The sequence below is a fragment of the Falco naumanni genome, chromosome 7, assembly GCF_017639655.2.
Source record: "Falco naumanni isolate bFalNau1 chromosome 7, bFalNau1.pat, whole genome shotgun sequence".
NCBI lineage: Eukaryota > Metazoa > Chordata > Aves > Falconiformes > Falconidae > Falco > Falco naumanni.
Window position 1 is genome coordinate 32,399,047 of NC_054060.1, and position 15,005 is coordinate 32,414,051.

At 51.4% G+C, this 15,005-nt stretch overlaps 1 protein-coding gene across 1 annotated transcript in view; it reads right to left on the reverse strand.

Annotated features, from left to right (window-relative positions):
* DAAM1 (dishevelled associated activator of morphogenesis 1) overlaps nucleotides 1-15,005 on the reverse strand; it is an 87,885-nt gene that overhangs the window by 20,019 nt on the left and 52,861 nt on the right. The window contains 14 exon segments of the mRNA XM_040601013.1: nucleotides 1-30; nucleotides 4,511-4,618; nucleotides 4,733-4,891; nucleotides 4,893-5,045; nucleotides 5,365-5,552; nucleotides 5,892-5,950; nucleotides 6,459-6,597; nucleotides 6,720-6,837; nucleotides 7,129-7,195; nucleotides 7,622-7,725; nucleotides 7,844-7,954; nucleotides 8,416-8,749; nucleotides 10,579-10,673; nucleotides 13,127-13,198. Of these exon segments, the coding sequence (XP_040456947.1) occupies nucleotides 1-30; nucleotides 4,511-4,618; nucleotides 4,733-4,891; nucleotides 4,893-5,045; nucleotides 5,365-5,552; nucleotides 5,892-5,950; nucleotides 6,459-6,597; nucleotides 6,720-6,837; nucleotides 7,129-7,195; nucleotides 7,622-7,725; nucleotides 7,844-7,954; nucleotides 8,416-8,749; nucleotides 10,579-10,673; nucleotides 13,127-13,198 (1,737 nt within the window).

The window sequence follows — 15,005 nt, forward strand, 5'->3', positions numbered from 1 at the left end:
CTGTCTGGAGTTACCATTCACAAAGAAGTCCTACAGCCATAGCAGAAGCGTGGAAAAAGGCAGTAAAAACACATGCGGTTCAGTGAACTCGGCAAAACCAAAAGGAATCAAAGCACAGACAAGGGGAGGGTGCAGCCCAGGGGGCTTGGCAGTCCAGGGAGGCACTCGGGGTCTGGCAGCGCTGAAACAGGGGGGATGCACGTGAAAATGTGGTGAGGATTAATGATGGGAGAGGGAGAGGCGGCTCCCTGAATGCGTCAGGCCAAGGTGCTGGTGTGCAAGGAGGTGAGGAGAGGATGAGGGGCGAGGCGGGAGGATGCTGGCCAAGCCCTGCCACTGCTCTGTGCGGGAGCCGGCAAGCGCTGGCCCAAAGGACAGCAGTGCTCAGCCTGCCGCGCTGGGGAAGAAAATTGCTACTTTTTGCAAATCTGAGGGACTGAAATGCCGACGTGACTGCCAGGAAAAACAGGGCTTTCAAGTGGAAATAATGAGAAGCTCATCCTGGAGCAAATGTGGCCACAGCAAAACTTTACCATTTACCATGGCAACACGTTTCCCCTTTGATTCTCCTCCGACAGGGACAACCCCCATTCTCCAGGGCTCGGCAGCCTGGCTGAAAGCCACCCTGATGACCCACCAGCACCAAGCTCCTCCAAAGACCTGGCTGTCTTGCCGGGCTCTCTCCACCAGACTGGAAGCATGTGCAGCAAAGCTGGCACCACACATGTGCGCACACACACACACACACACACACGAGGGTTTTCTCTCCTTGTGCCCTGGGCTGCGTTTTATTACTTTTTTTTGTGCTTGGCTCAAGAGACCATCCAGCACCTCCACAATGGGGAGGAAGGTTTCAAAGGTGCAAAAATGGTGCATTTTATTATTTTTTATTTTAAAAATGAAGGCAGGCAGTGAGCAGAAGAGGTAGGTGGGTCCAAACGCAGTTGGTTTACAAGGGCGCTTCCCCCAGCCCTTCCGTGCCGAGCCAGCTGATGGCCCACATGCCTGGTTTGAGCTGGTCATCATCACTGCTGCCTTTTTAAAGGAAACCTTGTTTATATAGGTTTTTCCCTGACTGGCTTCTGAGGCTGGATCAGCCCAGGACCAACACGTGGCTCTGGGCAGGAGGATGGGAGCTCTGGGCAGTTAGGTGCCACTGAGCACCCAGGGCTGCAGGACTGGCACCCACTGGGGGCTGAGCTGTGCTAATCGCAAACCCTGTGGCTAAAAACCAATGTGTCAGGCTTTTCTTGAGCCCACAGAAAGTCCAAGAAGCAGAACAACATGTGCCAGAAGGCAAAGAAACATCAGCCAAGAAAAGGAGTGACTGACCCTTTTTTCACCAGAGGGATGGGTGCCCATGGGGTGTGGTACAGGCACCCTGGCACGGCACGGAGCGGTTCCCCAAGGCCGTGTTGCACTCGTCTGTGTAGAAACATGTGTCGAAGAGCTGCCACCACCATCCTCAGAAGCAGAGCTCTGGCAATGCCACCCTACCAGGGGCTTTGCAAGGAGTAGCTTTAAATCTGCTCTCACTGTCCCCACAAACATTTCCCTCCCCTGTTGTCCTTGGTCCCTGCGCTGGTCACTCACTTGCATGAAGCAGCTGGAGGCTTTTCTTCTTGCATCCTTTCCTGGGAGGTGAATTCTTTCCCAGCTCACTGCTAAGCCCCCAGTTCAACAACATACATTTTTTTCTACGCGGCCCTGGCTTTTATACATCATCACCATGGCAGGACCTGCCCTGGCCATGTCACTGCCACTTACCAACATTGCTCCCAGCCTCTGCCCCCTTGCAGGCTCTTAAAGATCTGAAAGAGGCGCAGACCCCTAACGTAACACATGTAAGCCCTGATGGCCCTAGACCTGCTTTTCTCCATCACCACATGCATGTCTTTAAGCAGCTACCCCTAGTCCTGCTAGGGCCTCATCCCCAGCCTGAAACACAGAGCTCCTGTTGCTTTTTTTGTTATATGTAGTAAGGTTGGTAAATGCTGACGTTAGGTACAGCTGTGGGGCTGAGCTCTCCTCTGGGGACAGGGACATCTGCAGAGCCTCAGCAGTGAGGATGGGGAGTACATGTGCCCTCCTGATAGCTCAGGGCAAGCGCTCATGCTTTGCCTAGCATTGGGCAGGGATGCTTCCAGGCTGAGCCCCAGGAAGCCCAGAAGGCTCCTGTCTTCCCAGCATGGAAAGGGCCTTTCCCCAGAGCCGCACAGCTCATTTTGCACAGCCTGCGTTTACCTCTCAGCCTGTGACATGGGAAAAACATTTAGAAATGCTTAAAATTAAGTACATCAATAACTCTTGGGTCTGTGCACTACTGAGGGATTCCCGGGTACTATGGCAATAAAACCAGACAAATCCCAACAACAGCAGCCCCACAACAGCCCCTTGCAGGGGGCTCAGAGAGCTCTCTGCACCACACTCACCTCTGCCCCCTGCCCCCAAACCCTGCTGGGCCACCAGCCACAGTGATGCTCCACTCAGCCACGTGGTTTCGGAGCCTGAATTTGCTTGGGACATGGGCAGGCAGGCAGCCCCTGATGTCCCAGGTCCTGTGGACATCGTGTCTCAGGACAAGTGACAGGTGCAATCATGGAGCAAGTAATTTTCAGCCAAGGGCTCAAGACAGGGAGCAGGGAGAAAACCCTGCTCCTCCCCTGCTTGCTCAGGACAGAAACCAGCTTTCACTACAGCTTGAAAACACGGCGAGTTATTAAGGCATTAGTTCATTGTCCTTCCTTGCAGGGCCAGGCCATTCACATGGAGCTCCCTCAGCCCTGCACCATGTCCAAAGTGCCCTGTGGTGTGCACGTGTCATCTCGTGGAGCGCATCGAACCCTGCGCACTGGTGCGTGCACAGCAGCTGTCTGCAGAGCTGTGCTGCCCGCAACGCCGGGGCACGCAGCCAGGCACCCCCTTCCCATTGTGGGACTCCAAGTGGGGGCACCCTGGGGACTCACAGGTGAGCAATCACACACCCTCAGGTCCAGGGGGATGTGTCCTATCACTTGACTCACACAAAACAGTGCTACCGTGCCACCGGGGTGAGCCACAAGGAACTTGTGCATTATGCTCCCAAGGGTGGCTCCAGCCCCAGCAGCATCTCACAGGTGGGATTTCACCTCCTCTTTCCAAGTCTCCCTTCCAGATGCTCTCGCAGCATCTTCTGCCAGTCCCACCCCAGTCCACGGTGCCCACATTCAGCTCCCTTTTGGTCCTCATCCCATCTAGGGCGAAAGCCCGTGTCACAGCTCTCCTTGCAGCACATCCCCCTTCTTGCTGGCCCTGAACTTATCCAGCCGTTTCACCCAGCAGGACCTCAGCCAAAGCCAAATTATTTTTAAATTCCTGCCTGGCAATAATCTGCAGCATGCCAGGTGATTCACAGACTCAGGCAGGCAAGCCAGAGGGCAAACCATCCTGCTGACACCCTGGTTTTCTGTCCTTGCTCCGTTTCTATTTCCAGTTCTTGTCTTCAGATGTGCCCTTCAGTAGGCATGAGTCAAGCTCCAAAAACGCTGGGGGAAAGAGCCAGCACCATGGTCGCCTATTCCCAAAACACACCAGGGTAGTACATACTTCTCGTGGGTTACTGTTGATATTTGCCCTGCTCTAATCCACCCTGATCTTTCCCTCAATTAGCCTCTGGAAGAGATTAAACTCTCATGTTGCCTAAGGAGCTTAATGTGTTGGGTCCACTCCTTCCCGGCACCGTCTCTCCGCCTGAGCCTGGCAAGAGTGAGACAAACTGTTCTCTCCTCCCAGCAATGCAGCCAGACGTTCAGCAGGTGAACATGCTTTTTCAGCCTCTCCCTTTGTTTTTCCTCCTGCCTCCTTGAAAAACTCATTGCTTTTGCCCATTGTGGTCCTGCCTGGGGTAAAATAAGTGTCTAATTTTCTTCGTATGCTTTGATGCCTTCCAAACCGGGGCCATATTGCTTGAGCAGGAGATTAAAAAGCAGAGACTTTTGCCTGCAGTGTCATTATTTTGGTTTGGGATTTGCTTTTTTGTTCAAAGCTCACATTTTGCTCTGGGCACACTACAAAAATAAAAGAAGAGATCCACCCATGGTAGATGTGGGCAAAACTTAGTCCTTCTTGGCCAGAGAGGGATAGAAATTTTCCACCCAATATGGAGACATGAAGCAGTTGCTGTTAAGAGCAATCCAAAAATTACCCAACTGTGGCCACATCTGGGGGCTATTTTCATACATTCCCTGTCTATTTTTTTTTTGTTTGTTTGTTTTGGTGATCCATCTTCATGACACACGTGGTCAGGTGTGTGGGCAGGGGCAAAATCAGGCACACGAAGCTGTGAATGGCCACTTCAGTGCAAAGGCACTGGCATGCGGATGAGAGGATGAAGCAGATCGAGTTGATCTGGCAAACGTGGCATTGGTATGAATGACAGGCGATGTGTTTTGAGACCACAAACGAAACCACGCAATCTTGTAACAGCAGTGCCTTGCCCAGATCCCCGCGTGCACCCTGGGCCAGCCATTACCTGCTGTCTTTGGTAGGCAGAGAACGTCCTTTCCAGGTCTTCGAGGTCCAGGATTTTGAACACTTTTGCATCATCTATGTCAGTCCACACGGTGCCTGCCAGCTTGCTCTGCAAGACAGTGGGAGCACTGCAGGTTGGGGGTCCCCTGCCCACCTGCCCTTACATCACTGGGTGGCCATCTGGCACCTCCAGTTTCACTGCCCAAACTATTGCCTGGCTTACCTCTGGCAGCTTGGACCAGTTGAAGGACTTGAGGGCATTCGTTGGCTGTGGGATGCTCTTCTTCTTGAGGGCCAAGCCCAGAGGTGCTCCGGGGGGAGGCATCACCCCATCCAGGGGTGGGGGGCCAGGTGGGGGTGGGGGGCCACCTGGAGGGGGGGGGAGGTGGAGGAGGCGGTGGGGGACAGCCCCCAGGAGGCGGTGGTGGTGGTGGTGGAGGGGGAAGAAGGGATCCAGGAGCTGGAGAAGGCAATGGGCCACCAGGAGCTCCTGGTGGCAAGGGAGGTCCTCCGGGGCCAGCAGCACAGATCGCCCTCTAGGAGTGAAAGAGAGAGGGGACCAGTCATACAGAACTGGGGGAAACCACCCAAGAAACATCCCCGTGCCCATTTTTCATTTTTTTGGCCAAAATTTAAGCAGCATAGGAAGCACTCAAAGGTTTCAGCACTCCTGACTGAGACCCAATGCAGCTGGAGAGGCAAAATCACCCCATCAGCAGGGACGGACATCTTGGTAGCCCTCCCAGCAAGCACCTTTCCCAGCCCCCTATGCAGCTCAGCCGCCAGAAATCACCCCGTGGTGTCTGCAGGGGGTTTGGGACCAGGCCTCAGTGGGGAGGAGGTTTGGGGCCTCACCCTGCTCATCTCATGGAGTTGTGCCGTGAGGTCTGCCACCTGCTGCTTGACCTGCTTGTGCTCGCTGGACTCCTTCTCCAGTTTCTCCTTCATCTTGTTCAGTGTCTGCATCATTTCTTCCTTCTCCTGGGCCTTGGCATCGCACTCCCGCTCCTTCTTCTCCAGCTTCTGCTGAAGCTCGGTGTGCTCTGAAACAGCCCCAGGAGACCACTTTTGGGTGACAAACACTCCCTTTTGGCGAACGACAGCATGCCCGGGGGCTAACCCCCACGCTGCCCTGCAGAGAAGCTGTGCAGTTAAGAAAAGGGAGCGTGTGCTGTGCCTTAATACCCTGGCCAGGGCCTCCCCACGAAAAAATGACTTTCTGCTTTGCCCGCTTCCCTCGTAAGCCCCACAGCACGGTATTACCTCAGCCACTCCTTAAAGCCTGCAGAGTCCATCCAGCTACGTACATGTATATGTTAGCTGTTTAGCTTACCGTGTGCACTAAGGTTAGAATTAACACTGTATATCTCCCCATCACTCACCTTTTCGCATTTTTTCTGCTTGTTCTTTCCACTGTTTCACTTCATTTTCATTGACTAACCTAAAATGAAAAGATATGTAGCATGTGAGACAATCCTATCCCAGTAAACAAGCAACCATCATCAGCAAGAAACAGGATTGAGCAAGCCTGGGCAGTGGGATTTAAGGTTCCCAAACTGGTATTTCTAACGATTCTGTATTCTGCCTCCCCCCCCTCCAATAGGGTTTTGTGGTCTGGGATGCAGTGCTTTCTCAACAGCTCCAGGGGTGCCTGCTTGTCCAACTGAGGAGCAGAAACATCACTGGGTGACGCTAAGTGATGAATAAAGAACAGTGACAGCAGCAGTCAACGAAAATAGCTCACTGAGGGCACAGAAGCTTAATTCACCTGCACAGTGCAGGTCAAAGCGATGCCAACCTGGCAGGAGTAACCCCCAGCCCTGGCCCTCTCGCCTGCTGGTGCAGGAGGCAGCAAAGCCACGGCAGCCCGTGTCGGTGTAGCAAAGCCACGGCAGCCTGTGTCGGTGCTGCTCAGCAGCCAGCCCTGGGAAAGGCGGGCAAGCACTTACATTCGGACAACGTTTTTAATATTGAAGTTTTCCAGGGGAGTGGCGTCAGGGTCCTGCCCTTTGTCACTCTGGATGACAATCTGCTGCACGATCCTGTCAAGCAGCAGCCAGTACTGGACAGTGTTGCCACTTCTTTTATCTGGAGGCAAAGAAGGGGAGAGACTGAGAGGAGCAGCAGGGAGGTTGCTGCCGCTCAGGTAGGAGACGTGGGCCAGCAAGCCCCCAGCAGCTGCAGGTTTCCTTGGCTCCCCCGGGACTCACAAGGCATTTGGAGACAGTGGTGCAGGATAGACATAAAGTGCGGGTATGCCTCGGTGTGCGTCAGCCTCTTTCTCGTCAGCTCAAACATCTGAGTCGCACTTTTGGTGTCAATGTGGACCTGTGGACAAGAGCGAAGCAAGGTCAGGCCACTGGACTGGTGATGACACCGCCTGTTTCCCAAGTCTCAGTTCCAAACTCTTCCAGCCTCCAGTCCTTATCGGCGGCTAAAGGAGAAGAGGGATGAAGCAGGCTATAGAATGGAGGTTGCAACAGAGCAGGGCAACAGGAGACAGATTTCCAGCCTCCAAATTATATCCAAAGACTGCACTCATCCCAGGACATGTAGGTGCTTTTAAAAGGAACCGTGACATTGAGTGTCGGTGTCTGCATCAGCAATGTTCGTACTCACCAGCTCAAATCTTTTGGCAAATTCCAGTTCGTCTTCGTTTCTAAGCATTTCAAAAAAATCTAAGTGCCTGAGGAAAGAAAGGGGGGAAAAAAAGACTGTTAAAAGCAGATACAAATGTGACAATTAATAAATTGCAGGCAACCAGTCTGGCAACAGCCCAGAGACAAGCAGAAGTTCAAACATCAACTAGATCTTCAGTCGCGAGATCCCAGTCATTATAGCCTGTCCAAGGAGCTTTTTGGGATGAAAAGAGGAGGAGGGCTAGCAGCATCCTCCAGGTCCACAGTGGCACATCCTTCCCAGCTCAACCCCTGTTAAAGCGCAGCAAAACCACGTCAGACTTTTTCCTCTCTCTCTGGTGACAGCAAAGAATTTCCTCCAGAGGGGTGAGTCTAGACCCACATGCTTTCCCCAGAGACCAAGTCCAGAAACCAGAAAGCAAGGGTACAAGGCAAGGGCAGAAATAACCAGTGGGCTGGGGCTCACTACTCACCGGTCAAGGGTTGAATTTTCATGCTCTCTCAGTTTATCAATGACTGGCTGGATCCCAAGCATGAGAAATTCGTATCTCAGATGAAGTCTGAAATCTAGGCTTTCCTGCAAGGGACAGTTGTGGGGTCAACACCACAAGGTGCACATCCTCAGAAAGCTTACTGAAATAAAACCACCCCAAACCCACCGAAACACCTCCCTCTCCAGGAGCCCTGGTGCTTACCACGCCTGCCCCCTGGCTCAGGACTGCATTGATGAAGGACATGATGGCTGTCTTGAGGCTCACTTCGTCTCGATACCGCCCTGTGCTCTTGTCCAAGTCATTGATCAGCGTCTGCCAAACACACATCATCAGTTAAACACCCAGGGACAGCCCCAATGCTGCACAAATGGCCAGGGGATGCATGCAGGAACAAGTCCTTGTGATGCTCCTACAGCCCCTGTAGCAACCCACTGGTGATGGATCATCAGCTGCTGCCTGCTGTAATGCAGCCCACCCCAGCACCCATTTCAGCTAACATCAGTCCATCCAGATGTGCTGCAGCCTTGCACAGCTGTGATCCCAGGGTCCCTGCACAAACAAGCATTTTTTGGGGGTACTGCGTTAAATAACTGGTTCCTCACTCTTTGCTTAGCTGCAGATCTCATCAGACATGGTTCTGGGGTAATTCCCAGAGTATCTAAGTTGCAAACAGTCATAATACATCATTTGCAAGTGGCATTTAGATACTCAGAGGAGGAAGGGACAAGAATGCCAAATTTTGGGAGCCGAGGGGCGAGCTGAGACCCACCTACCTGAAAACGAGTCCGTTCGCTGGCGTATTTCTGGTAGTGCAGCATCGCCTCCAGTACCTTTTTGTGGCCCCCGGGAACCAGGCACACAGCGCCCATGATTTCCAGCACTGCCACCTTTGTCTTAATATTCTCTGTGCTCAGACTCTGAGCAATTACATTAATACTCTCCGAATGGGCCAGGACGTGAGCCCGGCCCAGGGAGTTGTTCATTAGTGCTTTTATACATCCAATGAGCGAGGTATGTATTCGAGACTCTGCCGTCTCATAGTCCATGCTTTTGAGAAAGTTCAGAATACACGACAAGCCATCCAGGTCGATGAACCGGGTTACAAACCTGTCAGAAAGAGGGTTTTTAGCTTTAAGTCCAAATGCCAAAGGACCATTTTACCCTTAAACAGGGCTAACTTGTCTGTTGTTGTAAACCCAGAACCTTCTATATATTTTCTCTTGGGCAGACAGAAAACCTGCAGGGCTCCTATGGCCCAGAGACAGGGACGGAGTTGTAAAAATCAATTTCATTGTTGCATGGTAGCGTAGGCAGCCAGGCATCATCTGCACAAGGTTGTCCAGAACAAGGGTATTTGGAAGAGGACCAGCTAACCCAGCCATCAGTACAGTCCCCAGGATGGAGGTTAGGAGTCTACAGCTACGCTACTGCAAAACCTTCCCAGTCTCCAAGCTGAGTCTTAAATCCCACTCACTTGGGACCAGTTTTGGCACAGAACTGGAAGAAGCTCCCAAGCCCTGGAGTCACCTCCTCATCAGCCACAGACACCCCAACACAAGCTGAGCCCAAGTCCATGACACCTGTCAGACCTCTGTCTCCTGCCTCACCATCCACATCCTTCTCTCATAGGCACATCTCACCAGTTTTATTTCTGATTTTTATGATGACTTATAATGCCACTAAATAGAAAGCAGACAACAAACGCACAGCAGTGCCCCAGGCAGACTCACTAGAGCATGCAGACATAGCACTGCATGCTGCTCAGGCATTTTAGGATCTCCCTACCCGATGCCATCCAGGCTGGGTGTATTCTGGTTTGGCAAAAGGCACAGGCTCAGAAAGCAAACGAGCCAAGAACATCCCAGCACTGGGATGATTTTAATTCAAAACAAGCCATGCTGATGCGCAGCAACAAAAGGGGTAATTGCAGGGCTGGGAAAAACTGATTTCTCTGCTTCAAAGCCCGCTCTTCTTCCAGCCAAAGTCAATAGGAAATGTGATGTTCACTTCCCTGGGAGCAAAAGCAGGTCCAACAGGTAAAATTTTCTGTAGAGCCTGCTGCCTCCCTCCGTCTTCCAGTGAGACAGACTCACAAACTACTTTTAAGGACTTTGCAAAGTTTCATGGCTGGGTACCAGCCCTACTCCCAGGGCACTGCTGGAAGCCAACATCCAAGAAGTCCAGATTTCACAGCAATCGGGTGCTCACCCTTGACTCTGGGAATTTCTTACCATCACCAGAACCATTGCAAAAGAGAAATGGAAGAGCAGAATGTATTTGCAAGCAACAGCAAACTTGTTTCTTCCATAACCAGAACAGGTCATGCATTTCTTAATGAAGCATATTCCCATCAGCGAATGTTGATCTGAGGCATCTTAAAGGTTTTGTAGATGTGTGCATGCAGACTCCAGAGAAAATGAATTTAGAAAAAAAGTAAGAGACATTCAGAGTCCCACCCTCTATCTTCTCCATCAAAACCTCCTAGCAACTTTTTTTTTTTTGCATTTCATAAAAGCCTGAAGATACATGTGATTTTATTCCTTTAAACAGTGCAAGAGAAGTCAAAGTTGAAACAAAGGGCGCCTAGCTGACCAACAAAAATTGGGTTTTCTTAAAAAAAAATCGATCTGGAAGGAATTTTTACATTCTGTTCCAATGAGAACAAAAGAAAACTTGAAGGGGGGTGGGAAGGAAGTTGCCAGATTTGCCTGAACAGATGTGAAAGTCCTGGTGGCTCTTGGTCACTATAAGGACCAAGGAAAAGGAATAAAATGACAAGAGGTGAATTGAAAGAAACAAGTGGCATTTCAGGGTCCTTGGCTCCCTCGTCCTGTGCAACCCCCATTTACATTCCTATTTAAACCCCCTCTCGACCAGAAAACTCAAACCCAAAGCCATGACCGCAGCGATAAAGTCAGGAAACGGAAGGGAATTGCCTCATCGGTTTTGTCCGCAGTGCAGTCTTCAAACTTTCGATTGTTTTGTTTCTCTCATCCTCATCTTCTTTTTCCAAGGCGATCAGTGATTTTCTCTGCAAAAGGAGAAAGGCAGATGTGAGAGGGGAGGTTTCCCTCCGAAACATGTGCCCAAGGAGTGGGAGCACCCACCACCTGTCCTGCCAAGCCGCGGGGACAGAGCTGGGACCCTAAACTGACTCTGGAAGTCCAGAAATCCAGATCCTTATGGCAATTGCAGGACTTGGGAAAAGGAGCAGTGAGGCAAAACCCTTTGTGGTCTGCAAGGAGATGGCCTAGACTGGGGACAACAGGATGAACCTGTTGCTTTAGCCCAAAGACGCTGCCTGCAAGCACCCACACAACTTGCTAGCACATGTAAAATTAAGCTGTGAGTGTTTGGGGCACTGCAAGTCAGTGACACTGCAAACCCACATGGGCTTTGCCCAGTGGAACAGTGGAGCAGTGCTGCTGACCACCTTGCACCTTCCTGGCCACTTGGGTTTTGTTTCAAAGCAGCAGGGGAAAAAAAACATTGTCTGACGCTGAGTGAAACTGCAGGAATCTCTTCCTCAAAGCAGTCATCAACCACCAGCAAGCTCTGACAAGATGCTGGACTTCACCGCCCCGAGACAACTGGGACAGCTGGATCACCACCTCAAGAGGACACACTTAGCATTGTCCTGCATGATTATTAAGTTCCAGAGTTAATGCCCTGCAGGTAGGAGCGGCATCACCCCAAATTGCTGACCTGAAACTCATCTAGACAAGCCCATGTTGGAGGATGCTCGTGACTGTCCCCCTGCAACCCTCAGACTCAGAGGAGAGAGAGGGGAAGGCTGCAATTCAGGCAGAGAGCATCCCAACTCATGGGCTCTGGATGTAAATCCTGGCATGTCCCCTACAGCCCTCCAGGAAACACACCTTGTAAAACAAAGAGGTAAATAAGTGCATCACAGTATCCCATAAGAAAGCGTCTGGCTGAACCCTGCCCAGAGATGCTGCAGGTGACAAGAATTCTGATGTTTCCAGAGGACAGTCCCAGGGCTGGAGGGGCCTGTGAGGATGCAGGGGGCTGAGCAAACACTGACTGGGGGTTTACAAAGGGAAGGTGATAAACTGGGGCAGGGGAGAAGGAGGGTTCCTTTAGCCTCTCCTGGTACACATGCATCCCAACAGGCACCCATGTGCCACTGCAAAGGAGCTGAGGGGATGTCACACAGCCTGGAGGGGATGGGATGCTGCATCCACGCTTGGCGTCAGCCAGGTGGGTCCTGCTAACCCTGTCACTCTCAGGACCCCCAGTGCAACCCACCAGTGTCCACATGGGCTGGGGACTGGCTGTGTGCACGGGACGCCCTTTGCATCTCCCACGCCGAATTGTGCTATCCAGCTGGTGCTGGGGGCACCTGACTCCTGCAGCTCTACCTGTGTACCACGGCTGCCTGCAGCCCCAGGCCCACACAGGGTACGGCTTGATCACCCCAACTCATGCAACCAAGGCTACAGCTGAAGCAACACCCAGGGTGCATTCTGCACCATCTGATGACGCTGGGCCCTCTGAGGTGTCAGGGTGAGCCCTGGAGCACCAACTGAGGCTAAGCCAAAAGACAGAAAAAGGGACCAAGCAGATACAAGGAGCTGTGCCGAACTGTGCGTTTAACCCAGCTCCTCTTCAGCAGTGTGTCAGGGAGGCCAAAGCCACCCTCCAGGTATCTGGCAGGCTTTGACCACAAGCTCTGCCTGGCTGGCAGCCCATGGCCAGCCCCTTCTGTCCCTGTGTTCCCAGAGAGGAGCAGCACACCCTCCTGCTCGCAGACCCCCTGTTCACCCCTCTGTACCTGTTCCTCTACCCAGCCCCACCTTCCCTGTCACTGTGACAGCAGGGCAAAGGTGGGGCATGGGGGAAAGAAAAAATATTTTTAGTTTTCCACACTGCTCCCATTCCTAGAGCAGCGATCATGAACGTCAGCATCTTCAGCCTCTGAAAGCTGGATGAAGGGACTCTGAACTGTGCAGCCTTGAGGGAGTATTTCCTACAGAAAAGAGCACTATTTCTGTCTCACCTGGAAAGATGTCGACAAGAAAGTATGTAATAAAATTACATCTAAGCCCACTGGCAGGTTACAGGGGGGCACCCAGAGCCACAGCAGCTCCACTGACCCTTGTGGGATGCACAGCCTGCAGTGTTGCGTTTCGCCACGGCCACGCAGTGCAGAAGGGTGTCAAGACTGCACAAGGCAGCACTGTGCAAACGGGGTCTTTACAGCCTGGTGGCTTTTTACTGAAAGCTGCTGTTTGCCATCTGCCTGGCAGCCTCCCAGCCTGGGGCGAGCTGAAATGCCCTGTGTGCCACAGAGAACATCTCCATTTTGCAGCTGTATCTGTTGGTCTAACAGGTGATGTTGCCTCTATAAACAACACTTGTCCTCTTGGGCACAACGCTGGCTGTGCCACCGATGGTCACCACTGTGCTGCTGCCCCATACAGGGTTCACAAACACCCACCAAAGCACTGGGGAAATACTCACAGCAGCCATCGAATTCAGCTGATCGATATAGAACTCCGGCCAGCTGGTGGCTCCTTTATTTTCTTCCTGGTCCTGGAGGGGGGGGGGGAAAGGTTAAACAAAGAAGCAGATTAGTAGAAACAGCATTAACATCCCCTGCCCTTCATGACCAACCACATCTGAAGCACCCTTGAGCTCTTGCATTACTTGATATCAATATAAGCATGACTTTCTGCATTCTTAGCTCACCACCGACAGCTCCAGCTATGGGAACATTACCTAATTTATTGAACTAGCATACTTTATATATGATCTATGTTACACCATCTGTCTGTGACCAAACTCTGCCTGAATGATACCGCATCAGTCTTCTGGTTATCAGCTTCAGAGAAACCACATCAAAATTTTAAATCCAGATTTCTCTTGTATCCACTCTACAGTGCCTTTGAAGTTCTGGCCACACAGCCTTGATGAATGTGCTTTGGGGTAAAAAAAAAAGTCTCTTAAAAGTAATGAAGAATGAACAAACGTGACACAAACTAGGGTCCACTCTTGGAGCAGTACTATGACTTACCAGTATCGTAAGAGAGACTCCAGGCACAACAGACAACTCCTCTGGAGGCTTCCTTAGTTGTTAGAAGGGAATATGCACCTGGCAATGTTCCCTGCTAAAGGATGTCACCCATGTGTCCATGTTTTGTGACACTGAACGATGTACAGCCTACAATGCCCTGCATCTGGTGGGACTCACAACGGGTTTTCAGGTTTTACCATGTTCTTGTAGGACATGACTGAAGGACCTCTGAGCCCAGCTCAGATAAATAACGCTACGTGTCCCCAGGGAGGGAAGGAATATTTCAAAATCAACCCTTCCCCCCACTATATTTTCCTAAAAACTGCTATCAAAAGAAGAAAAAGTATTCACAGCAGAAATGCCACACAGGTGTAGGCTGGAGTCCGCTGATACTATGCAAATCCCAGACATCTTCCCTCGGTAACTACGTTCAGTTCACAGCCCGACTCACTGCGTGGCTTTGCCCCCTCCCTAACTTTAAGAAATGTTTGCAAAGGTCATCCTACACCGCAGCTGCCTGCGATGGTGGGAGCTGGATGACCTGCTCTCCTGCCCCCACGTCTGTGCATGCAGACAGCTATGGATCCTCCAGCTGATTTCAGCAAGCCCAAGAAGCAGAGTCCCAAATATTTACTGTGGTTCAAGAGCCATATGTGGGAGATGTTTGTGCATCCAAACTTCCCAAGCTGCATCTTGCCAAGATGAGAACATCTTGCCAAGATGAGAATGGAGTCAGTGATAGGTAATTTGGACAGGACTCAGTTTCCCCACAGGCAGCGCAGCTCATCCCTGCAGACCTGACCCTTCACTGTGCCTGGCTCCAAGGTAAGGACAAAAGAAGTTTGAGGGCAACAAGGGACCTGGCAACCCCTGCCCTCTGCTTTAATACTTTCGGTTGTTCTCACTCCCTTCTCTTGCAAGAGCAAAGGTTTTGAATGAAACACTTGATTTGCCTACCCTCCACATTTTTTATTATTTTTTTTTTACCCAAGGCAGCAGAGAGCAAGAATTTTTCTGAGATGTTAGAAGAACAACAACCCCCCCCGTCCTACCTATGCTAGTGCCAAACCTAATAAACCTGAAGAAGGTTCCACCGCCTGCCTCCGCATGTATGGAGGACCATTCATAGTCATGCTCCGACAATTAGTTTTTGCCAGCAACAAATCAAGCTGTCCCCATCCTGTCCAAATAGTACTTAAAAAAATAGAAATGCTCATCTGCTGGCCAAGCATGCAACACACAGCCTGATAGGGAGAGACAGGGATGCCTTTGGTCTTCTTGCAGCCAGGAAGAACGGGATGTGCTGGCTTCTCTCCGCTTCCCCTC